The sequence below is a fragment of the Pseudochaenichthys georgianus genome, unplaced genomic scaffold (genome assembly GCF_902827115.2).
Source record: "Pseudochaenichthys georgianus unplaced genomic scaffold, fPseGeo1.2 scaffold_1409_arrow_ctg1, whole genome shotgun sequence".
NCBI classification, from domain to species: Eukaryota; Metazoa; Chordata; class Actinopteri; order Perciformes; family Channichthyidae; genus Pseudochaenichthys; species Pseudochaenichthys georgianus.
The window spans coordinates 1-25,000 of NW_027262271.1; the positions used below are offsets into that span (position 1 = coordinate 1).

The 25,000-nt window shown below is 50.1% G+C and overlaps 2 protein-coding genes across 2 annotated transcripts in view; one reads left to right on the forward strand and one right to left on the reverse strand.

Annotated features, from left to right (window-relative positions):
* Positions 1-4,220: 4,220 nt before the first annotated feature.
* Positions 4,221-20,135, reverse strand: LOC117441025 (inactive phospholipid phosphatase 7-like). Its single transcript, XM_034077223.2, has 5 exons — positions 19,995-20,135; positions 19,912-19,963; positions 17,361-17,692; positions 16,261-16,442; positions 4,221-4,428 (listed from the first exon to the last, which is right to left on the reverse strand). The coding sequence occupies exons 1-5, from the start codon at positions 20,128-20,130 to the stop codon at positions 4,225-4,227; spliced, it is 906 nt and encodes a 301-aa protein (XP_033933114.1). The 5' UTR covers positions 20,131-20,135; the 3' UTR covers positions 4,221-4,224.
* A 1,291-nt stretch (positions 20,136-21,426) lies between these two features.
* gstt2 (glutathione S-transferase theta 2) overlaps positions 21,427-25,000 on the forward strand; it is a 6,113-nt gene continuing 2,539 nt past the window's right edge. The window contains exon 1 of the mRNA XM_034077224.2: positions 21,427-21,639. Coding sequence (XP_033933115.1) covers positions 21,516-21,639 — 124 coding nt within the window. The 5' untranslated portion in view covers positions 21,427-21,515. The remainder of the gene's footprint in view (positions 21,640-25,000) is intronic.

Sequence of the window (25,000 nt, forward strand, 5' to 3'; positions counted from 1 at the left end):
CAAGCTAAGGACCCAGAATCAGCATCTCTGTAACAGGGCTGCAAAAGAGGCGTATGAGCAGCATGAGGCAGGTTTTGTATACGTATGGCTTTCCAATATAAACACATCATAGACATGTTTTTATGTATTTGTACATATCTGAGACCCTAAAATAGCATGAGTCATGACGGGTGACCTTTGATATTGCCTGTTAGATTTCAGTGCTATCGAACTTCATGGAAGAAACACAACGCTGTTTGTTTGTGTATTTAATAATAAACTCAAATACAGCAGGTGGACAGTCGCACCTCAGACATAAGAGATACTTCACACCCAGAACCCTCAGCGGTACCCCGAGGCGTTTAGATCAGTTCGAGTTAGCTAGAGCCGGTTAGTAGTTTTGATAGACCTGGTCTCGATGCGTCTGAAGAGCATCTCAAACTGATCCCAGGACGCACTTCTAACGGCTTCTGCTTCAGTTCAAAGACTTCCCTCTTCATTCAGGATCAAACAGAGTCACTGACTAACGATGTTCATGGGCTCCGAGTACGGAGGTAAACAGGAAGCGTGACGTGTAAACAGGAAGCGTGACGTGTAAACAGGAAGCGTGATGGAGGTAAACAGGAAGCATGACGGAGGTAAACAGGAAGCGTGACGGAGGTAAACAGGAAGCAGCGTGACGTGTAAACAGGAAGCGTGACGGAGGTAAACAGGAAGCATGATGGAGGTAAACAGGAAGCGTGACGTGTAAACAGGAAGCGTGATGGAGGTAAACAGGAAGCGTGACGTGTAAACAGGAAGCGTGATGGAGGTAAACAGGAAGCGTGACGTGTAAACAGGAAGCGTGATGGAGGTAAACAGGAAGCGTGACGGAGGTAAACAGGAAGCGTGACGTGTAAACAGGAAGCGTGACGGAGGTAAACAGGAAGCGTGACGTGTAAACAGGAAGCGTGATGGAGGTAAACAGGAAGCGTGACGTGTAAACAGGAAGCGTGATGGAGGTAAACAGGAAGCGTGACGGAGGTAAACAGGAAGCGTGACGTGTAAACAGGAAGCGTGACGGAGGTAAACAGGAAGCGTGACGTGTAAACAGGAAGCGTGATGGAGGTAAACAGGAAGCGTGACGTGTAAACAGGAAGCGTGATGGAGGTAAACAGGAAGCGTGACGGAGGTAAACAGGAAGCGTGACGGAGGTAAACAGGAAGCATGACAGAGGTAAACAGGAAGTGTGACGGAGGTAAACAGGAAGCGTGATGGAGGTAAACAGGAAGCGTGACGGTGTAAACAGGAAGCGTGACGGAGGTAAACAGGAAGCGTGACGGAGGTAAACAGGAAGCGTATCGGAGGTAAACAGGAAGCGTGACGGTGTAAACAGGAAGCGTGATGGAGGTAAACAGGAAGCGCGACGGTGTAAACAGGAAGTGTGACGGAGGTAAACAGGAAGTGTGACGGTGTAAAAAGGAAGCGCAACGGAGGTAAACAGGAAGCGTGACGGTGTAAACAGGAAGCGTGACAGAGGTAAACAGGAAGCGTGACGGAGGTAAACAGGAAGCGTGACGGTGTAAACAGGAAGCGTGACAGAGGTAAACAGGAAGCGTGACGTATAAACAGGAAGCGTGACGGTGTAAACAGGAAGTGTGACGGAGGTAAACAGGAAGCGTGACGGTGTAAACAGGAAGTGTGATGGTGTAAACAGGAAGCGTGACGGAGGTAAACAGGAAGCGTGACGGTGTAAACAGGAAGCGTGATGGAGGTAAACAGGAAGCGTGACGGAGGTAAACAGGAAGCGTGACGTGTAAACAGGAAGCGTGACGGAGGTAAACAGGAAGCGTGACGTGTAAACAGGAAGCGTGATGGAGGTAAACAGGAAGCGTGACGTGTAAACAGGAAGCGTGATGGAGGTAAACAGGAAGCGTGACGGAGGTAAACAGGAAGCGTGACGTGTAAACAGGAAGCGTGACGGAGGTAAACAGGAAGCGTGACGTGTAAACAGGAAGCGTGATGGAGGTAAACAGGAAGCGTGACGTGTAAACAGGAAGCGTGACGGAGGTAAACAGGAAGCGTATCGGAGGTAAACAGGAAGCGTGACGGTGTAAACAGGAAGCGTGATGGAGGTAAACAGGAAGCGCGACGGTGTAAACAGGAAGTGTGACGGAGGTAAACAGGAAGTGTGACGGTGTAAAAAGGAAGCGCAACGGAGGTAAACAGGAAGCGTGACGGTGTAAACAGGAAGCGTGACAGAGGTAAACAGGAAGCGTGACGGAGGTAAACAGGAAGCGTGACGGTGTAAACAGGAAGCGTGACAGAGGTAAACAGGAAGCGTGACGTATAAACAGGAAGCGTGACGGTGTAAACAGGAAGTGTGACGGAGGTAAACAGGAAGCGTGACGGTGTAAACAGGAAGTGTGATGGTGTAAACAGGAAGCGTGACGGAGGTAAACAGGAAGTGTGACGGTGTAAACAGGAAGCGTGACGGAGGTAAACAGGAAGTGTGACGTGTAAACAGGAAGCGTGACGGTGTAAACAGGAAGCGTGACGGTGTAAACAGGAAGTGTGATGGAGGTAAACAGGAAGCAGCAGTGATGGAGGTAAACAGGAAGCAGTGTGATGGAGGTAAACAGGAAGAAGCGTGATGGAGGTAAACAGGAAGCAGTGTGATGGAGGTAAACAGGAAGCAGCGTGATGGAGGTAAACAGGAAGCAGCGTGATGGAGGTAAACAGGAAGCAGCGTGATGGAGGTAAACAGGAAGCAGTGTGATGGAGGTAAACAGGAAGAAGCGTGATGGAGGTAAACAGGAAGCAGTGTGATGGAGGTAAACAGGAAGCAGTGTGATGGAGGTAAACAGGAAGCAGTGTGATGGAGGTAAACAGGAAGCAGTGTGATGGAGGTAAACAGGAAGCAGTGTGATGGAGGTAAACAGGAAGCAGTGTGATGGAGGTAAACAGGAAGCAGTGTGATGGAGGTAAACAGGAAGCGTAACAGAGTAAACACACAGGCGTCTACCGTTCCAACCGAGGTCAGATGTAACCACGCCCACTTCCACATCGAAAGCAGTCTGCAGCCTGATGGCTGTTTGCACAGATGTTCATTAGTACACTCTCAGAGGACATTAAACATTCTGCCTCAGACGGCTGTGGAGTTGTTGACATGGTTCTGTTCATATGTCCATGATGCAGAGCTACGTTAAAGTGGCTACATCTCAACTGGGCTGGATCAAAAAGGGTCTGGTTCAGGGTCCGGTCCAGCGCATGGTGCTGATGGAGGTCAGGGTCCGGTCCAGCGCATGGTGCTGATGGAGAGGAGGGTCCGGTCCAGGGCATGGTGCTGATGGAGATCAGGGTCCGGTCCAGCGCATGGTGCTGATGGAGGTCAGGGTCCGGTCCAGCGCATGGTGCTGATGGAGGTCAGGGTCCGGTCCAGCGCATGGTGCTGATGGAGAGGAGGGTCCGGTCCAGCGCATGGTGCTGATGGAGGTCAGGGTCCGGTCCAGCGCATGGTGCTGATGGAGAGGAGGGTCCGGTCCAGGGCATGGTGCTGATGGAGATCAGGGTCCGGTCCAGCGCATGGTGCTGATGGAGGTCAGGGTCCGGTCCAGCGCATGGTGCTGATGGAGAGGAGGGTCCGGTCCAGCGCATGGTGCTGATGGAGGTCAGGGTCCGGTCCAGCGCATGGTGCTGATGGAGAGGAGGGTCCGGTCCAGCTCATGGTGCTGATGGAGAGGAGGGTCAGGTCCAGCGCATGGTGCTGATGGAGAGGAGGGTCCGGTCCAGCTCATGGTGCTGATGGAGAGGAGGGTCAGGTCCAGCGCATGGTGCTGATGGAGAGGAGGGTCCGGTCCAGCGCATGGTGCTGATGGAGATCAGGGTCAGGTCCAGCGCATGGTGCTGATGGAGAGGAGGGTCCGGTCCAGCGCATGGTGCTGATGGAGATCAGGGTCAGGTCCAGCGCATGGTGCTGATGGAGAGGAGGGTCCGGTCCAGCGCATGGTGCTGATGGAGAGGAGGGTCAGGTCCAGCGCATGGTGCTGATGGAGATCAGGGTCAGGTCCAGCGCATGGTGCTGATGGAGAGGAGGGTCCGGTCCAGCGCATGGTGCTGATGGAGATCAGGGTCAGGTCCAGCGCATGGTGCTGATGGAGAGGAGGGTCCGGTCCAGCGCATGGTGCTGATGGAGATCAGGGTCCGGTCCAGCTCATGGTGCTGATGGAGAGGAGGGTCCGGTCCAGCGCATGGTGCTGATGGAGGTCAGGGTCCGGTCCAGCTCATGGTGCTGATGGAGAGGAGGGTCTGGCAGGTGGAGGCGTCCAGCCACACTGACTCCACCAGGCTGAAGTGCAGGAAGCCCAGAGCGAAGCCACAGCCCACGTCAGACAGGTGGTGTTTACCCAGAAGCACCCGGGACACGCCCACCAGCACAGCCCACAGGTAGAGCAGGATCCTGAGGGGCACCTGGGGGAAGGGGGGGTGGGGGTTACTACAGGAGCTGTGGGGATGAGTCCTAAAACCCTGCCATGAGTCAGCATTATGAGTCCTGAACCCTGAGTCAGCATTATGAGTCCTGAACCCTGAGTCAGCATTATGAGTCCTGAACCCTGACCTGAGTCAGCATTATGAGTCCTGAACCCTGACCTGAGTCAGCATTATGAGTCCTGAACCCTGAGTCAGCATTATGAGTCCTGAACCCTGACCTGAGTCAGCATTATGAGTCCTGAACCCTGACCTGAGTCAGCATTATGAGTCCTGAACCCTGAGTCAGCATTATGAGTCCTGAACCCTGACCTGAGTCAGCATTATGAGTCCTGAACCCTGAGTCAGCATCATGAGTCCTGAACCCTGAGTCAGCATTATGAGTCCTGAACCCTGACATGAGTCAGCATTATGAGTCCTGAACCCTGACCTGAGTCAGCATTATGAGTCCTGAACCCTGACATGAGTCAGCATTATGAGTCCTGAACCCTGACCTGAGTCAGCATTATGAGTCCTGAACCCTGACCTGAGTCAGCATTATGAGTCCTGAACCCTGACCTGAGTCAGCATTATGAGTCCTGAACCCTGAACTGAGTCAGCATCATGAGTCCTGAACCCTGACCTGAGTCAGCATTATGAGTCCTGAACCCTGACCTGAGTCAGCATTATGAGTCCTGAACCCTGACCTGAGTCAGCATTATGAGTCCTGAACCCTGAGTCAGCATTATGAGTCCTGACCCCTGACCTGAGTCAGCATTAAGAGTCCTGAACCCTGACATGAGTCAGCATTATGAGTCCTGAACCCTGACCTGAGTCAGCATTATGAGTCCTGAACCCTGACCTGAGTCAGCATTATGAGTCCTGAACCCTGAGTCAGCATTATGAGTCCTGACCCCTGACCTGAGTCAGCATTAAGAGTCCTGAACCCTGACATGAGTCAGCATTATGAGTCCTGAACCCTGACCTGAGTCAGCATTATGAGTCCTGAACCCTGACCTGAGTCAGCATTATGAGTCCTGAACCCTGACCTGAGTCAGCATTAAGAGTCCTGAACCCTGACATGAGTCAGCATTATGAGTCCTGAACCCTGACCTGAGTCAGCATTATGAGTCCTGAACCCTGACCTGAGTCAGCATTATGAGTCCCCTGAACCCTGAGTCAGCATTATGAGTCCTGAACCCTGACCTGAGTCAGCATTATGAGTCCTGAACCCTGAGTCAGCATTATGAGTCCTGAACCCTGACATGAGTCAGCATTATGAGTCCTGAACCCTGACCTGAGTCAGCATTATGAGTCCTGAACCCTGACCTGAGTCAGCATTATGAGTCCTGTACCCTGAGTCAGCATTATGAGTCCTGAACCCTGAGTCAGCATTATGAGTCCTGAACCCTGACCTGAGTCAGCATTATGAGTGCTGAACCCTGACCTGAGTCAGCATTATGAGTCCTGAACCCTGACATGAGTCAGCATTAAGAGTCCTGAACCCTGACCTGAGTCAGCATTATGAGTCCTGAACCCTGACCTGAGTCAGCATTATGAGTCCTGAACCCTGACCTGAGTCAGCATTATGAGTCATGAACCCTGACCTGAGTCAGCATTAAGAGTCCTGAACCCTGACATGAGTCAGCATTATGGGTCCTGAACCCTGACCTGAGTCAGCATTATGAGTCCTGAACCCTGACCTGAGTCAGCATTATGAGTCCTGAAACCTGACCTGAGTCAGCATTATGAACCCTGACCTGAGTCAGCATTATGAGTCCTGAACCCTGAGTCAGCATCATGAGTCCTGAACCCTGACCTGAGTCAGCATTATGAGTCCTGAACCCTGACCTGAGTCAGCAGTATGAGTCCTGAACCCTGACCTGAGTCAGCATTATGAGTCCTGAACCCTGACCTGAGTCAGCATTATGAGTCCTGAACCCTGAGTCAGCATTATGAGTCCTGAACCCTGACCTGAGTCAGCATTATGAGTCCTGAACCCTGACCTGAGTCAGCAGTATGAGTCCTGAACCCTGACCTGAGTCAGCATTATGAGTCCTGAACCCTGAGTCAGCATTATGAGTCCTGAACCCTGACCTGAGTCAGCATTATGAGTCCTGAACCCTGACCTGAGTCAGCAGTATGAGTCCTGAACCCTGACCTGAGTCAGCATTATGAGTCCTGAACCCTGACCTGAGTCAGCATTATGAGTCCTGAACCCTGACCTGAGTCAGCATTATGAGTCCTGAACCCTGACCTGAGTCAGCATTATGAGTCCTGAACCCTGACCTGAGTCAGCATTATGAGTCCTGACCCCTGACCTGAGTCAGCATTATGAGTCCTGAACCCTGACCTGAGTCAGCATTAAGAGTCCTGAACCCTGACCTGAGTCAGCATTATGAGTCCTGAACCCTGACCTGAGTCAGCATTATGAGTCCTGAACCCTGACTTGAGTCAGCATTATGAGTCCTGAACCCTGACCTGAGTCAGCATTATGAGTCCTGAACCCTGAGTCAGCATTATGAGTCCTGAACCCTGAGTCAGCATTATGAGTCCTGAACCCTGACCTGAGTCAGCATTATGAGTCCTGAACCCTGACCTGAGTCAGCATTATGAGTCCTGAACCCTGAGTCAGCATTATGAGTCCTGAACCCTGACCTGAGTCAGCATTATGAGTCCTGAACCCTGACCTGAGTCAGCATTATGAGTCCTGAACCCTGAGTCAGCATTATGAGTCCTGAACCCTGACATGAGTCAGCATTATGAGTCCTGAACCCTGAGTCAGCATTATGAGTCCTGAACCCTGAGTCAGCATTATGAGTCCTGAACCTTGACCTGAGTCAGCATTATGAGTCCTGACCCCTGACATGAGTCAGCATTATGAGTCCTGAACCCAGAGTCAGCATGATGAGTCCTGAACCCTGACCTGAGTCAGCATTATGAGTCCTGACCCCTGACATGAGTCAGCATTATGAGTCCTGAACCCTGAGTCAGCATTATGAGTCCTGAACCCTGATCTGAGTCAGCATTATGAGTCCTGAACCCTGAGTCAGCATTATGAGTCCTGACATGAGTCAGCATTATGAGTCCTGAACCCTGAGTCAGCATTAAGAGTCCTGAACACTGACCTGAGTCAGCATTATGAGTCCTGAACCCTGACCTGAGTCAGCATTATGAGTCCTGAACCCTGAGTCAGCATTATGAGTCCCCTGAACCCTGACCTGAGTCAGCATTATGAGTCCTGAACACTGACCTGAGTCAGCATTATGAGTCCTGAACACTGACCTGAGTCAGCATTATGAGTCCTGAACCCTGACCTGAGTCAGCATTATGAGTCCTGAACCCTGAGTCAGCATTATGAGTCCCCTGAACCCTGACCTGAGTCAGCATTATGAGTCCTGAACCCTGACTTGAGTCAGCATTATGAGTCCTGAACCCTGACCTGAGTCAGCATTATGAGTCCTGAACCCTGACCTGAGTCAGCATTATGAGTCCTGAACCCTGACATGAGTCAGCATTATGAGTCCTGAAACCTGAGTCAGCATTATGAGTCCTGAACCCTGACCTGAGTCAGCATTATGAGTCCTGAACCCTGACCTGAGTCAGCATTATGAGTCCTGAACCCTGACCTGAGTCAGCATTATGAGTCCTGAACCCTGACCTGAGTCAGCATTATGAGTCCTGACCTGAGTCAGCATTATGAGTCCTGAACCCTGACCTGAGTCAGCATTATGAGTCCTGAACCCTGACCTGAGTCAGCATCATGAGTCCTGAACCCTGACCTGAGTCAGCATTATGAGTCCTGAACCCTGACGTGAGTCAGCATTATGAGTCCTGAACCCTGACCTGAGTCAGCATTATGAGTCCTGAACCCTGAGTCAGCATCATGAGTCCTGAACCCTGACATGAGTCAGCATTATGAGTCCTGAACCCTGACCTGAGTCAGCATTATGAGTCCTGAACCCTGACCTGAGTCAGCATTATGAGTCCTGAACCCTGAGTCAGCATTATGAGTCCTGAACCCTGACCTGAGTCAGCATCATGAGTCCTGAACCCTGACCTGAGTCAGCATCATGAGTCCTGAACCCTGACCTGAGTCAGCATTATGAGTCCTGAACCCTGACCTGAGTCAGCACTATGAGTCCTGAACCCTGACATGAGTCAGCATTATGAGTCCTGAACCCTGACCTGAGTCAGCACTATGAGTCCTGACCTGAGTCAGCATTATGAGTCCTGAACCCTGACCTGAGTCAGCATTATGAGTCCTGAACCCTGACATGAGTCAGCATTATGAGCCCTGAACCCTGACCTGAGTCAGCATCATGAGTCCTGAACCCTGACCTGAGTCAGCATTATGAGTCCTGAACCCTGACCTGAGTCAGCATTATGAGTCCTGAACCCTGACCTGAGTCAGCATCATGAGTCCTGAACCCTGACCTGAGTCAGCATTATGAGTCCTGAACCCTGACCTGAGTCAGCATTATGAGTCCTGAACCCTGACCTGAGTCAGCATTATGAGTCCTGAACCCTGACCTGAGTCAGCATTATGAGTCCTGAACCCTGAGTCAGCATTATGAGTCCTGAACCCTGACCTGAGTCAGCATTATGAGTCCTGAACCCTGACCTGAGTCAGCATCATGAGTCCTGAACCCTGACCTGAGTCAGCATTATGAGTCCTGAACCCTGACGTGAGTCAGCATTATGAGTCCTGAACCCTGACCTGAGTCAGCATTCTGAGTCCTGAACCCTGAGTCAGCATCATGAGTCCTGAACCCTGACATGAGTCAGCATTATGAGTCCTGAACCCTGACCTGAGTCAGCATTATGAGTCCTGAACCCTGAGTCAGCATTATGAGTCCTGAACCCTGAGTCAGCATTATGAGTCCTGAACCCTGACCTGAGTCAGCATCATGAGTCCTGAACCCTGACCTGAGTCAGCATCATGAGTCCTGAACCCTGACCTGAGTCAGCATTATGAGTCCTGAACCCTGACGTGAGTCAGCATTATGAGTCCTGACCTGAGTCAGCATTATGAGTCCTGAACCCTGACCTGAGTCAGCACTATGAGTCCTGAACCCTGACATGAGTCAGCATTATGAGTCCTGAACCCTGACCTGAGTCAGCACTATGAGTCCTGACCTGAGTCAGCATTATGAGTCCTGAACCCTGACCTGAGTCAGCATTATGAGTCCTGAACCCTGACATGAGTCAGCATTATGAGTCCTGAACCCTGACCTGAGTCAGCGTTATGAGTCCTGAACCCTGACCTGAGTCAGCATTATGAGCCCTGAACCCTGACCTGAGTCAGCATCATGAGTCCTGAACCCTGACCTGAGTCAGCATTATGAGTCCTGAACCCTGACCTGAGTCAGCATTATGAGTCCTGAACCCTGACCTGAGTCAGCATCATGAGTCCTGAACCCTGACCTGAGTCAGCATTATGAGTCCTGAACCCTGACCTGAGTCAGCATTATGAGTCCTGAACCCTGACCTGAGTCAGCACTATGAGTCCTGACCTGAGTCAGCATTATGAGTCCTGAACCCTGAGTCAGCATTATGAGTCCTGAACCCTGACCTGAGTCAGCATCATGAGTCCTGACCTGAGTCAGCATTATGAGTCCTGAACCCTGACATGAGTCAGCATTATGAGTCCTGAACCCTGACCTGAGTCAGCATTATGAGTCCTGAACCCTGACCTGAGTCAGCATCATGAGTCCTGAACCCTGACCTGAGTCAGCATTATGAGTCCTGAACCCTGACCTGAGTCAGCATGATGAGTACTGAACCCTGACATGAGTCAGCATTATGAGTCCTGAACCCTGACCTGAGTCAGCATTATGAGTCCTGAACCCTGACCTGAGTCAGCATTAAGAGTCCTGAACCCTGACATGAGTCAGCATTATGAGTCCTGAACCCTGAGTCAGCATTATGAGTCCTGAACCCTGAGTCAGCATTATGAGTCCTGAACCCTGACCTGAGTCAGCATTATGAGTCCTGAACCCTGACCTGAGTCAGCATTATGAGTCCTGAACCCTGACCTGAGTCAGCATTATGAGTCCTGAACCCTGAGTCAGCATTATGAGTCCTGAACCCTGACCTGAGTCAGCATTATGAGTCCTGAACCCTGCCATGAGTCAGCAATATGAGTCCTGAACCCTGACATGAGTCAGCATTATGAGTCCTGACATGAGTCAGCATTATGAGTCCTGAACCCTGACATGAGTCAGCATTATGAGTCCTGAACCCTGACCTGAGTCAGCATTATGAGTCCTGAACCCTGACCTGAGTCAGCATTATGAGTCCTGAACCCTGACCTGAGTCAGCATTATGAGTCCTGAACCCTGACCTGAGTCAGCATTATGAGTCCTGAACCCTGACATGAGTCAGCATTATGAGTCCTGAACCCTGAGTCAGCATCATGAGTCCTGAACCCTGAGTCAGCATTATGAGTCCTGAACCCTGACATGAGTCAGCATTATGAGTCCTGAACCCTGACCTGAGTCAGCATTATGAGTCCTGAACCCTGACATGAGTCAGCATTATGAGTCCTGAACCCTGACCTGAGTCAGCATTATGAGTCCTGAACCCTGAGTCAGCATTATGAGTCCTGAACCCTGAGTCAGCATTATGAGTCCTGAACCCTGACCTGAGTCAGCATTATGAGTCCTGAACCCTGACCTGAGTCAGCATTATGAGTCCTGAATCCTGACATGAGTCAGCATTATGAGTCCTGAACCCTGACCTGAGTCAGCATTATGAGTCCTGAACCCTGACCTGAGTCAGCATTATGAGTCCTGAACCCTGACCTGAGTCAGCATTAAGAGTCCTGAACCCTGACATGAGTCAGCATTATGAGTCCTGAACCCTGACCTGAGTCAGCATTATGAGTCCTGAACCCTGACCTGAGTCAGCATTATGAGCCCTGAACCCTGACCTGAGTCAGCATCATGAGTCCTGAACCCTGACCTGAGTCAGCATTATGAGTCCTGAACCCTGACCTGAGTCAGCATTATGAGTCCTGAACCCTGACCTGAGTCAGCATCATGAGTCCTGAACCCTGACCTGAGTCAGCATTATGAGTCCTGAACCCTGACCTGAGTCAGCATTATGAGTCCTGAACCCTGACCTGAGTCAGCACTATGAGTCCTGACCTGAGTCAGCATTATGAGTCCTGAACCCTGAGTCAGCATTATGAGTCCTGAACCCTGACCTGAGTCAGCATCATGAGTCCTGACCTGAGTCAGCATTATGAGTCCTGAACCCTGACATGAGTCAGCATTATGAGTCCTGAACCCTGACCTGAGTCAGCATTATGAGTCCTGAACCCTGACCTGAGTCAGCATCATGAGTCCTGAACCCTGACCTGAGTCAGCATTATGAGTCCTGAACCCTGACCTGAGTCAGCATTATGAGTCCTGAACCCTGACCTGAGTCAGCATGATGAGTCCTGAACCCTGACCTGAGTCAGCATGATGAGTCCTGAACCCTGACATGAGTCAGCATTATGAGTCCTGAACCCTGACCTGAGTCAGCATTATGAGTCCTGAACCCTGACCTGAGTCAGCATTATGAGTCCTGAACCCTGACCTGAGTCAGCATTAAGAGTCCTGAACCCTGACATGAGTCAGCATTATGAGTCCTGAACCCTGACCTGAGTCAGCATTATGAGTCCTGAACCCTGACCTGAGTCAGCATTATGAGCCCTGAACCCTGACCTGAGTCAGCATCATGAGTCCTGAACCCTGACCTGAGTCAGCATTATGAGTCCTGAACCCTGACCTGAGTCAGCATTATGAGTCCTGAACCCTGACCTGAGTCAGCATCATGAGTCCTGAACCCTGACCTGAGTCAGCATTATGAGTCCTGAACCCTGACCTGAGTCAGCATTATGAGTCCTGAACCCTGACCTGAGTCAGCACTATGAGTCCTGACCTGAGTCAGCATTATGAGTCCTGAACCCTGAGTCAGCATTATGAGTCCTGAACCCTGACCTGAGTCAGCATCATGAGTCCTGACCTGAGTCAGCATTATGAGTCCTGAACCCTGACATGAGTCAGCATTATGAGTCCTGAACCCTGACCTGAGTCAGCATTATGAGTCCTGAACCCTGACCTGAGTCAGCATCATGAGTCCTGAACCCTGACCTGATTCAGCATTATGAGTCCTGAACCCTGACCTGAGTCAGCATTATGAGTCCTGAACCCTGACCTGAGTCAGCATGATGAGTCCTGAACCCTGACCTGAGTCAGCATGATGAGTCCTGAACCCTGACCTGAGTCAGCATTAAGAGTCCTGAACCCTGACATGAGTCAGCATTATGAGTCCTGAACCCTGAGTCAGCATTATGAGTCCTGAACCCTGAGTCAGCATTATGAGTCCTGAACCCTGACCTGAGTCAGCATTATGAGTCCTGAACCCTGACCTGAGTCAGCATTATGAGTCCTGAACCCTGAGTCAGCATTATGAGTCCTGAACCCTGACCTGAGTCAGCATTATGAGTCCTGAACCCTGACCTGAGTCAGCATTATGAGTCCTGAACCCTGCCATGAGTCAGCAATATGAGTCCTGAACCCTGACATGAGTCAGCATTATGAGTCCTGACATGAGTCAGCATTATGAGTCCTGAACCCTGACATGAGTCAGCATTATGAGTCCTGAACCCTGACCTGAGTCAGCATTATGAGTCCTGAACCCTGACCTGAGTCAGCATTATGAGTCCTGAACGCTGACCTGAGTCAGCATTATGAGTCCTGAACCCTGACCTGAGTCAGCATTATGAGTCCTGAAACCTGACATGAGTCAGCATTATGAGTCCTGAACCCTGACCTGAGTCAGCATTATGAGTCCTGAACCCTGAGTCAGCATCATGAGTCCTGAACCCTGAGTCAGCATTATGAGTCCTGAACCCTGACATGAGTCAGCATTATGAGTCCTGAACCCTGACCTGAGTCAGCATTATGAGTCCTGAACCCTGACCTGAGTCAGCATTATGAGTCCTGAACCCTGAGTCAGCATTATGAGTCCTGAACCCTGAGTCAGCATTATGAGTCCTGAACCCTGAGTCAGCATTATGAGTCCTGAACCCTGACCTGAGTCAGCATTATGAGTCCTGAACCCTGACCTGAGTCAGCATTATGAGTCCTGAACCCTGACATGAGTCAGCATTATGAGTCCTGAACCCTGACCTGAGTCAGCATTATGAGTCCTGAACCCTGACCTGAGTCAGCATTATGAGTCCTGAACCCTGACCTGAGTCAGCATTAAGAGTCCTGAACCCTGACATGAGTCAGCATTATGAGTCCTGAACCCTGACCTGAGTCAGCATTATGAGTCCTGAACCCTGAGTCAGCATCATGAGTCCTGAACCCTGACATGAGTCAGCATTATGAGTCCTGAACCCTGACCTGAGTCAGCATTATGAGTCCTGAAACCTGACATGAGTCAGCATTATGAGTCCTGAACCCTGACCTGAGTCAGCATTATGAGTCCTGAACCCTGAGTCAGCATCATGAGTCCTGAACCCTGAGTCAGCATTATGAGTCCTGAACCCTGACATGAGTCAGCATTATGAGTCCTGAACCCTGACCTGAGTCAGCATTATGAGTCCTGAACCCTGACCTGAGTCAGCATTATGAGTCCTGAACCCTGAGTCAGCATTATGAGTCCTGAACCCTGAGTCAGCATTATGAGTCCTGAACCCTGAGTCAGCATTATGAGTCCTGAACCCTGACCTGAGTCAGCATTATGAGTCCTGAACCCTGACCTGAGTCAGCATTATGAGTCCTGAACCCTGACATGAGTCAGCATTATGAGTCCTGAACCCTGACCTGAGTCAGCATTATGAGTCCTGAACCCTGACCTGAGTCAGCATTATGAGTCCTGAACCCTGACCTGAGTCAGCATTAAGAGTCCTGAACCCTGACATGAGTCAGCATTATGAGTCCTGAACCCTGACCTGAGTCAGCATTATGAGTCCTGAACCCTGAGTCAGCATCATGAGTCCTGAACCCTGACATGAGTCAGCATTATGTGTCCTGAACCCTGACCTGAGTCAGCATTATGAGTCCTGAACCCTGACCTGAGTCAGCATTATGAGTCCTGAACCCTGACCTGAGTCAGCAGTATGAGTCCTGAACCCTGACCTGAGTCAGCATTATGAGTCCTGAACCCTGACCTGAGTCAGCATTATGAGTCCTGAACTTTGAGTCAGCATTATGAGTCCTGAATCCTGACCTGAGTCAGCATTATGAGTCCTGAACCCTGAGTCAGCATCATGAGTCCTGAACCCTGACCTGAGTCAGCATTATGAGTCCTGAACCCTGACGTGAGTCAGCATTATGAGTCCTGAACCCTGACCTGAGTCAGCATTATGAGTCCTGAACCCTGACATGAGTCAGCATTATGAGTCCTGAACCCTGACCTGAGTCAGCATTATGAGTCCTGACCCCTGACATGAGTCAGCATTATGAGTCCTGAACCCTGAGTCAGCATTATGAGTCCTAAACCCTGATCTGAGTCAGCATTATGAGTCCTGAACCCTGAGTCAGCATTATGAGTCCTGAAATGAGTCAGCATTATGAGTCCTGAACCCTGAGTCAGCATTAAGAGTCCTGAACCCTGACCTGAGTCAGCATTATGAGTCCTGAACCCTGAGTCAGCATTATGAGTCCTGAACCCTGACCTGAGTCAGCATTATGAGTCCTGAACCCTGACCTGAGTCAGCATTATGAGTCCTGAACCCTGAGTCAGCATTATGAGTCCTGAACCCTGAGTCAGCATTATGAGTCCTGAACCCTGACCTGAGTCAGCATTATGAACCCTGACCTGAGTCAGCACTATGAGTCCTGAACCCTGACATGAGTCAGCATTATGAGTCCTGAACCCTGAGTCAGCATCATGAGTCCTGAACCCTGAGTCAGCATTATGAGTCCTGAACCCTGACATGAGTCAGCATTATGAGTCCTGAACCCTGACCTGAGTCAGCATTATGAGTCCTGAACCCTGACCTGAGTCAGCATTATGAGTCCTGAACCCTGAGTCAGCATTATGAGTCCTGAACCCTGAGTCAGCATTATGAGTCCTGAACCCTGAGTCAGCATTATGAGTCCTGAACCCTGACCTGAGTCAGCATTATGAGTCCTGAACCCTGACCTGAGTCAGCATTATGAGTCCTGAACCCTGACATGAGTCAGCATTATGAGTCCTGAACCCTGACCTGAGTCAGCATTATGAGTCCTGAACCCTGACCTGAGTCAGCATTATGAGTCCTGAACCCTGACCTGAGTCAGCATTAAGAGTCCTGAACCCTGACATGAGTCAGCATTATGAGTCCTGAACCCTGACCTGAGTCAGCATTATGAGTCCTGAACCCTGAGTCAGCATCATGAGTCCTGAACCCTGACATGAGTCAGCATTATGTGTCCTGAACCCTGACCTGAGTCAGCATTATGAGTCCTGAACCCTGACCTGAGTCAGCAGTATGAGTCCTGAACCCTGACCTGAGTCAGCATTATGAGTCCTGAACCCTGACCTGAGTCAGCATTATGAGTCCTGAACCCTGAGTCAGCATTATGAGTCCTGAACCCTGACCTGAGTCAGCATTATGAGTCCTGAACCCTGAGTCAGCATCATGAGTCCTGAACCCTGACATGAGTCAGCATTATGTGTCCTGAACCCTGACCTGAGTCAGCATTATGAGTCCTGAACCCTGACCTGAGTCAGCATTATGAGTCCTGAACCCTGAGTCAGCATTATGAGTCCTGAACCCTGACCTGAGTCAGCATGATGAGTCCTGAACCCTGACCTGAGTCAGCAGTTGATGAGGTAAGGACTCACAGCCAGCACCAGGTGATTCAGCAGGAATTTAGACACAAGGATGGCTCTGCTGGCGTGGGCTGCTGGGAAAGAATACGTATCCATGGCGATGTAGTCCAGAAACCCTGGAGGGAGATCCCAGGGTCCTCCACGTTTAAACAACTTCTGTAACCCAGCAACCGTCATCAGATCCAGGACCAGAGCTGAGAGACAGGTGAGAGACAGACAGGTGAGAGACAGACAGGTGAGAGACAGGTGAGAGACAGACAGGTGAGAGACAGACAGGTGAGAGACAGACAGGTGAGAGACAGGTGAGAGACAGGTGAGAGACAGACAGGTGAGAGACAGGTGAGAGACAGACAGGTGAGAGACAGGTAAGAGACAGGTGAGAGACAGACAGGTGAGAGACAGACAGGTGAGAGACAGACAGGTAAGAGACAGGTAAGAGACAGGTGAGAGACAGACAGGTGACAGACAGGTGAGAGACAGGTTAGAGACAGACAGGTGAGAGACAGACAGGTGAGAGACAGACTGGTGAAAGACAGGTGAGAGACAGGTGAGAGACAGGTGAGAGACAGACAGGTGAGAGACAGACAGGTGAGAGACAGGTGAGAGACAGGTGAGAGACAGACAGGTGAGAGACAGGTGAGAGACAGGTAAGAGACAGGTGAGAGACAGACAGGTGAGAGACAGACAGGTAAGAGACAGGTAAGAGACAGGTGAGAGACAGACAGGTGACAGACAGGTGAGAGACAGGTGAGAGACAGACAGGTGAGAGACAGACAGGTGAGAGACAGGTGAGAGACAGACAGGTGAGAGACAGGTGAGAGACAGACAGGTGAGAGACAGGGGAGAGACAGGTGAGAGACAGGTGAGAGACAGGTGAGAGACAGGTGAGAGACAGGTGAGAGACAGGGGAGAGACAGGTGAGAGACAGGTGAGAGACAGGTGAGAGACAGGTGAGAGACAGGTGAGAGACAGGGGAGAGACAGGTGAGAGACAGGTGAGAGACAGGTGAGAGACAGGTGAGAGACAGGTGAGAGACAGGTGAGAGACAGGTGAGAGACAGGTGAGAGACAGGTGAGAGACAGACAGTCAGACAGACAGACATTCTGTCTCACCCATCAGCAGGTTGATCATCACTTCCTGTCCAGCTGCCGTGTTGCTGCTCCAGAGGCTGATCACTGAGATGAGGATCCACGGCAGGAAGTGCCCGCTGAGAGCCAGCAGCCTCACCATGGAGCTCAGAGGGTTCCCACCTGTCTGTCTCTCACCTGTCTGTCTCCCACCTGTCTGTCTCCCCACGCAGACGGACAGGCGCTTGGACAGGCTGATGTCGATGGCCAGCAGAGAGTTGATGGCGATGCCTCGTAGAGACGGATTGAGCTGCATGCAGTCCTGCTCGGGCGCTCGCTCCTCCTTCGTCCCCCCATTAGGAGCTCCTTCTGAGGGTCTGAGGCGCAGAGGAGAGGGTAAGCATTCACAGCTGCTGTTAGCTCACGCAGAGGGCTTTACGGACAGTAAGAGCAACGGGACATGTGTGCCAGACGGTACTCGAGCTTCAACAGGGTTCTTTAATACATGCATGCAGGGCTGGACTGGCACTTTCGCGGTGGGCCTACGAGCCTTTTGGTCCGTCTCAAATTAATATGTATTCATTCAGGTACATGTATACTTTACAAAATGCTGTTAGTGTCCCCCTCACTTTCAAACGGGTTTCTTATTATGTTTTAACCGCACGCCGTCATCGCCACAGAGGAGCACACCGTGTCCTTCAAGCTCGACTCTGTGTCTGCGGCACAAGCGCATTGTGTGAGTGAGCGAGAGAGAAAGCGCGCCAGGACCAGGGATTGTTGTTGTTAGCTTCTGGTGCTAGCTAGGAGCTAACGGATATAAAGAGCTATTTATACAACAAGGTGTAGCCCTCTCATGTCAGACTGATGCGGCTTTCACACCAGCGCTTTTCAGTTCCTAGCTCCGAGCGGGAGCTTTTCTGGTTCAGCTCCAGGTTTCCCTTCTCAGCTCCCGCTCTGTGCACACCGCCCACTGGCGCCCCAGAGCTGCTCCTGCTGCGTCATGACGTCACCGTTTACATCGCTGATTTGCTCCCCAACGGCAGCTCACAACAACAACAACAACAACTGCGTCGGGTCGATGATCGTGTTGCTTTTAATCACACGAAGCCAGAATAAATTGAATAACGACTTCTCCAGCCTGATGCTCCAGAGTGCCGTGGTTCATTGTTTATTAATGTGTTTCTGCAGCATTTACCGACCGCTGCAGTGCTGCTCTTCCACCGGAGTTTATTCTCCCGTTAGCTCCCGGTTAGCTCACACTGCAGTGCTGCTCTTCCACGGGAGTTTATTCTCCCGTTAGCTCCCGTTAGCTCCCGGTTAGCTCACACTGCAGTGCTGCTCTTCCACGGGAGATTATTCTCCCGTTAGCTCCCGTTAGCTCCCGGTTAGCTCACACTGCAGTGCTGCTCTTCCACGGGAGATTACTCTCCCGTTAGCTCCCGTTAGCTCACACTGCAGCGGCCGCTCTAAAGTATTCACTGTCCGACTCACACAAGCAGCTGATGCATATCCCCAGTTCCCCTTAGCCTAAGTGAATGTGTGTCAGTCTGAATTGACACTGTTTGGCATCACAACGCTGTTATGAAAGTTCCTCTGGTATAAAACGGGTGATGTTACCATAGCAACCGAAGCTAAACTGACTACTTGCATCCGATAGCTGCAATAATACAAAACAACACGTCTGCCTCTCTCCACAATGATCGATAACAGCGAACGGATGGTCAAAGTAAGGCACAAATAAACAGAACCACACGCAGCCTGGTTAGTGCTGCCTGACTTTATAAAGTGTGTTTATAGGCACTACTGCTTGTAGGCAGGCTGACAGTCGACCCATGGGAGGTGGGTTTAGTTTCCTGCACGCCTCGACGTAGAGAGACGTAAGCGACGTCACCTCTTAGCTCCAAAGCTCTTGCCTCTGGACCGACACTTTTTTGGAGCTGGAAATGAAGCGGATTCTGGAGCTAAGAGCCGGCGCCGCTCCGGTGTGAACTGGAAAACCCGGCGCTTTTCAGGCTCTAGCTCCGAGCCGGAGCTGAAGAGGCGCTGGTGTGAAAGGGGCATGAGAGGCTCTGATAGCTACAGCGCAGTGAGGTAAAGTATGAGGGTTTACATATCTTAACTTTGCCCTCAAAGTGCACCAGATTGAACTATTTAACTTCAACATCAATATACTATCTTCCCGTGGAGCATGCCCCCGGACCCCCTACAGGGTGTGAGGTCCACCCAAAATAAAACAGTTGGCATGGTTAGGATACTAAATAGGTTTGCACACGTATGATATACAGTACAGTCCGTCCATATGTTCCTGTAGATTGGTCTATTATAGGGAGTTAACATTCATTTACATTTCATCGTGTATTATTTTGAGTCCATAGCAATACGACAATAAATCAAATAAGTACAAAAAAGTGGAAATACATTAATTGTGAACATTTTCCACTTCAGCCTTTTCTGAGACATATTTCAGAACCGTTCTTTCTGCAGAATGTGTCATTAAGGCCGACTGATCACAGCGTCCTGCATGTGAGGAGACATGCAGGAAGTGGCAGAGGACCCCAGACCCCGTGTTCTGTCCCCCCCTCAAACCAAAGCACACCTCGATAGCTTTGAGTGCACTGACAGGAAGCCTGTTCCTCTGGCCAGGAGCCCTGCATGCATGGACCCCCCGCGGTGCAGAGCCTCTTACCTGCCCCCCCCCTCCTCCTGGTGACCCCCCCCCCCTCCTCCTCGGATCCGGCTCCTTGCGGGGGGGCTGGTTCAGGGAGATGAACTCGGGCCGGGTCAGGACGTCGGTCCGGTCTCTGAGACGGGACATGTTCCTCTGAGGAGAGACGAGGAGACTCTGAGATAAAATTAGAGAGACATAGATATACATAGATCAGCTGTCAGCTGCTGGACACACACACACACACACACACACACACACACACACACACACACACACATGCACACACACACACACACACACACACACACACACACACACACACACACACACACACACACACACACACACACACAGTGTCACACACAGTGTCACACACAGTGTCACACACACACACACACACATACACACACACACACACACACACACACACACACACACATATATATATAGTGTCACACACACACACACACACACATATATATATAGTGTCACACACACACACACACGCACGCACACACACACACACACACACACACACACACACACACACACACACACACACACACACACAGTGTCACATGTCAGAGGGCAGTTTCCTGCTCTGGTCGTGATGTGTTCAGGGACATCACGTTCTTTGAGCCTTCAGGATGAAACTTCTCAAAGAGCTGTGCTTTGGATGGAAATAAAGGATGGAGATTGTATTTGAGTTTCTGCAGTATTATATTATTTAAAGTATTATGTCATGTTTTAATATAGGAACTCATTTTTAAATATACTTTATATTATCCTATGTTTTATTTTAATATCTAATTATGTTTCGTGATATAATTATAATGTTGTAAATATATGTTGTTAAACTATATTATAATTTGTTTTATTTAATTATGATGTTTGCTTTCAGTTCAAATATTGTATTATATTAACTATAAAATATTATATTATGGTCAGGGCTCTTCATATAGAATATCATCCACTCACATTCTGCAGCTGATCTAAATACAGAACACACACACGCACACACACACACAAACACACACACACACAAACACAAACAGAGATACACACACAAACACACACACAAACAGAGGCACACACACACACACGCGCACACACACACACACACACACACACACACACAAGCAAATACTGTTTATGTGATTTAATACAAACTGAACTTAGCCACTAAAACAATCACATCAATACAAATAGCTACTGAAACAAAGACGTGTATTTTACAGTTACTGAAATAAATACCAATTACTGTATTTTACGCAATTACTTTATCCTGTCTTTGTCTTTTTAAACCCGTGTTAATTGTCCCCCCCTCAGTAAGTATGTGGCCCCCCAGCAGCCCTAGTCTCGGACCGCCTCTGGGGATAAACCCAGCTCTCTGAATGAGGCTGCAGTCCCCCGGCCCGCCGCTGCGTGTCGCTGTCCCGACACACACACCGCAGCAGAGCAGAAGAAGAAGGAGAAGGAGCAGAAGCTGTCAGCTGTTTACCGGAGGATCCTCTCCCGTTACCGGAGGTCTGATGGCGGCCCGCCAAGCGCTGCAGGTGCACCTGGACCTGCTGTCTCAGCCCTGCCGCGCGCTGCACATCCTGCTGGCATGCACGCGCCTCCCGCACACCGTCCGGCACGTGGCGCTGCGAAGAGGTAGATCAAAGGGTTTCTGAAACATTTACAGACTTTAATATAAACATATATATATAAACTGTCTTTAATGTGTCTTTAATGTGTCCTGAGAACATCTGTGGGTCATTCAGATCTCAGTGTGGCAGACTGGCCTCTGGACCCCCTGAGGGGTCAACGGTCTCTGGACCCCCTGAGGGGTCAACGGTCTCTGGACCCTCTGAGGGGTCAAAGGTCTCTGAACCCTCTGAGGGGTCAAAGGTCTCTGAACCCTCTGAGGGGTCAAAGGTCTCTGAACCCTCTGAGGGGTCAAAGGTCTCCAGGACAGAGGTCTATACCTGCTTAATAAATAACTTTCCTAACGCTACTCGGTACAAAGCTCAAACTGAACTCCAGGAGACGATCTTTGTTTACATCTCTTTAAAGAGTCTCTGACAGCTTTGATTTCAATCTCAACTCAACTCTCTTGAGTCTCACGGCCCGTCCACACAGCGGCGTGTCTGAAACTCGACCAACAACCAATCACATGAATCTCCCGCCCCTGACACACAACCAGCGGTTTGATTGGCTAGAGCTTGTACTGGCATATGATTCGATTGGCTGACGCCTCGCCGAGGCGTCAAAAGTTGAACATTGCTCAACTTTTGCAGCGAGACACGCCAGCTACGCTCCACGTCGCTTCCCACGATGCAGTTCGGCTAAAAGTGACGTGACGTCAACGCACGCCCTGTGTGGACGGGCCGCGAGGCTTCACGAGTTTAAGGCTTCACGAGAGAGAGAAGAACATCTGGAACTAGAGGCCGTGTTTCAGATCAAATATCAGCCAGCCGTGTCCTCTCTAGCTAGGTGCGCGTGAGGGGGTGGTATCTGGAGCATTCGACCAATCACAGACATGGAGAAGCTACTGACAGCGCAGCGTCATACTTCCTGAATGAAAAGTGAACTTTAATACTAGTCAAAAATGAAGAAGTTAAACTTTAAACATGACTTAAACCAGTGGTTTAAAAAAGTACAGATCTCAAGGCTCCTCTTGTGCAACACAGCCCTTAGAACACGTGTTATCTCTCATATCATGTCAATATCTGGACATGTGCATAATCATTTACTAATGCCAAATAAAATGTGACAAAGACAACTATATTACTCATGACATATTTATTAATGAAATATTTCAGAAATTAATTTGAAACGTTATCAAATTAGGCTTCATCAAAGCAGCAACACACTCGTTTAAACCGACAGGTCACACATTAAAAAGGAGGCAAAGGAAACTCACACAGAGAGCGGTCGATGCGAGGAAGCTGCAGTCCGTGGTCCTGAAGTACACGTTATAAATGTAACATTCAGCAATCAGCATTGAAACATGTGCTATTGTAAATATTTTTGCCGACTTACAAATGAGTGAGATACGTGTGCCTGTCGGGGCGCTGAGGAGAGGGCCACAGCAAGGCCTGTTCAACAGAGCCGTGACCTCCTGCTGCTCTTCATGTAAACCAGAGGAGAGAACGCCGACTCCAGAGATGGGGTCGTTACTAAAAAAAATGTAATATATTACATATTACTTTAAAAAAGAATAAAAAAGAAGTAATATATTACACTACTTCGTTACTATCTACATAAAGTCAGTCGTTACTTTACTCGCCGAGCACGTACGAACTGCGCATGCGTGAGTGGCAATAACTCTCCTTACCAGCAGGCGGCGGTAGTGTGTATTCGTCATTCAAAACAGGCAACAACCGGAAGACAGAGAAGAAGAACAGACTGATATAAACAACACATAGCGTGTGCGGTAGCTCCACCTTAGCATGTGTTCTGTGCAGGTGCTTGTTGAGGTGTGACGTGGTGTCACAGCAGTGGATAGCAGCTTCTGGCCTGGACACAGTTTGCACCTCGCCGTCACTTCCTGTCTATTCTTCGGACGAACTCAAAATAATGGGCATACCTCCACCCCTCGAGAGTTATCGCTGACTCAGCCATGTTTATGCAGCACTGCACGTGGAGATGTGGACGCGGAAGTCGCGCAGATTACGTACATATAAACCTACAAAGTACTGATATAGTAAATTAAAAAATAATTATTTTGTGTAGTTGTATATTGCAATAATAACGTATGGTTGTCACAAAATCCCACGGCACACCCGGACTTGCCTCACGGCACACCGTTTGGGAGCCACTGACTGAGGCTGCGGCCACACGAGGACGAAAACGGCTAAACGCATAGGATTAACGCAAACGCAATCGCAAACAAGCTTCCGTCCACACGCAATAGTTATCCGGATAGTGTCTGTCCACACGAGGCCGCTCCGTTTAGCTCCAGCCGCTGGAGAAGCTGCAGTACATGCAGGAGCCTGTAGGTGGCGCTGTAACTTCCTCCACAAAGCAGCGAAGAAGCATGGTTGTCATGGTTGCCCTTCTGTTTATTCTCCGCGGTGGGGGCCGAGGGAACCGGGCAGAGTTTTTCGCCAGTCAACGTGTATTAAAGTTTAAATCTTCCGGACAAAATGATAAAGTGCCGGTCAAAGGTCTTCTTTGTTATTTATTGAGCTTTAAAACAAATGAATAACGACTCTATATAATATAATAATAAAATACACGGAGCCTCTCTTTTTCCTCCCTCTCTTCGGACAGCATCAGCGTCTGTCTCATGCAGCAGCTCATCCAGTAATGAGTGACCCGGCCGACAGTAAAAATAAAGGTAATTAAAATAGCTAAGGGCGATGATCTGACTTGAAGTGTGTGTTTTGCTGCAGAGGGAGGAGCTGCAGGGGAGCAGAGCTGCGTGTCTCCGTCCTGTCAGATCAGACTTCACTCGCGAGAGAAAGATAAATAATCTGAATTCAGGGTGCAGTTTACTTTGACGCGGGGTGAGCAGCAGAGGCGGGGAGAGGCGGGGCTATTGCCTCATCAACTGTAGCATGGTCAATAGCGTCCGGAGCACGATAGCAACTCTGCGATCCGCCATTGTTGTTGTTGTTGGTGGCGAAACACTTCAGCACTGGCGCGGGGTGAGCGGAGGTGAGCAGAAGAGGTGGGGAGAGGCGGGGCTATTGCGCAATCACTATCAGTGATCTGAAAATGATCGTATAGGGCGTACACACGGAGCCGTTGGACCCCCAGAGCGTGGCGTATGCCGTTCTATCCACCTTGGGACCCGTTGTCGTTTCCTCAGTCGTTCAGTGCCGTATCCGGTCGTCCTCGTGCGGCCGAACGGTCGATACGACACTAAACAGGAACGCAAACGACCGAATTCGTCCTCGTGTGGCCGCAGCCTGAGTTGAGCTCTTAGCCTGCAACCTAACCTGCTCCGGAGCAGGCTAGCCGCTCAGCATCAGTTACCATGGAGACCTAGCCGCGAAGCGAACATCCGGCTTCGTAGGTCAGGCCT

What these genes read in the sequence shown, in the direction of transcription:
- LOC117441025 (XM_034077223.2), bottom strand. Translation starts at nt 20,130, where the DNA reads ATGTCCCGTCTCAGAGACCGGACCGACGTCCTGACCCGGCCCGAGTTC. An exon ending in GTGCACTCAAAGCTATCGAG is followed by an intron (nt 17,693 to 19,911) that starts GTGTGCTTTGGT and finishes TCTGCGCCTCAG; the next exon opens with ACCCTCAGAAGGAGCTCCTA. An exon ending in TGAATCACCTGGTGCTGGCT is followed by an intron (nt 4,429 to 16,260) that starts GTGAGTCCTTAC and finishes CCCTTCCCCCAG; the next exon opens with GTGCCCCTCAGGATCCTGCT.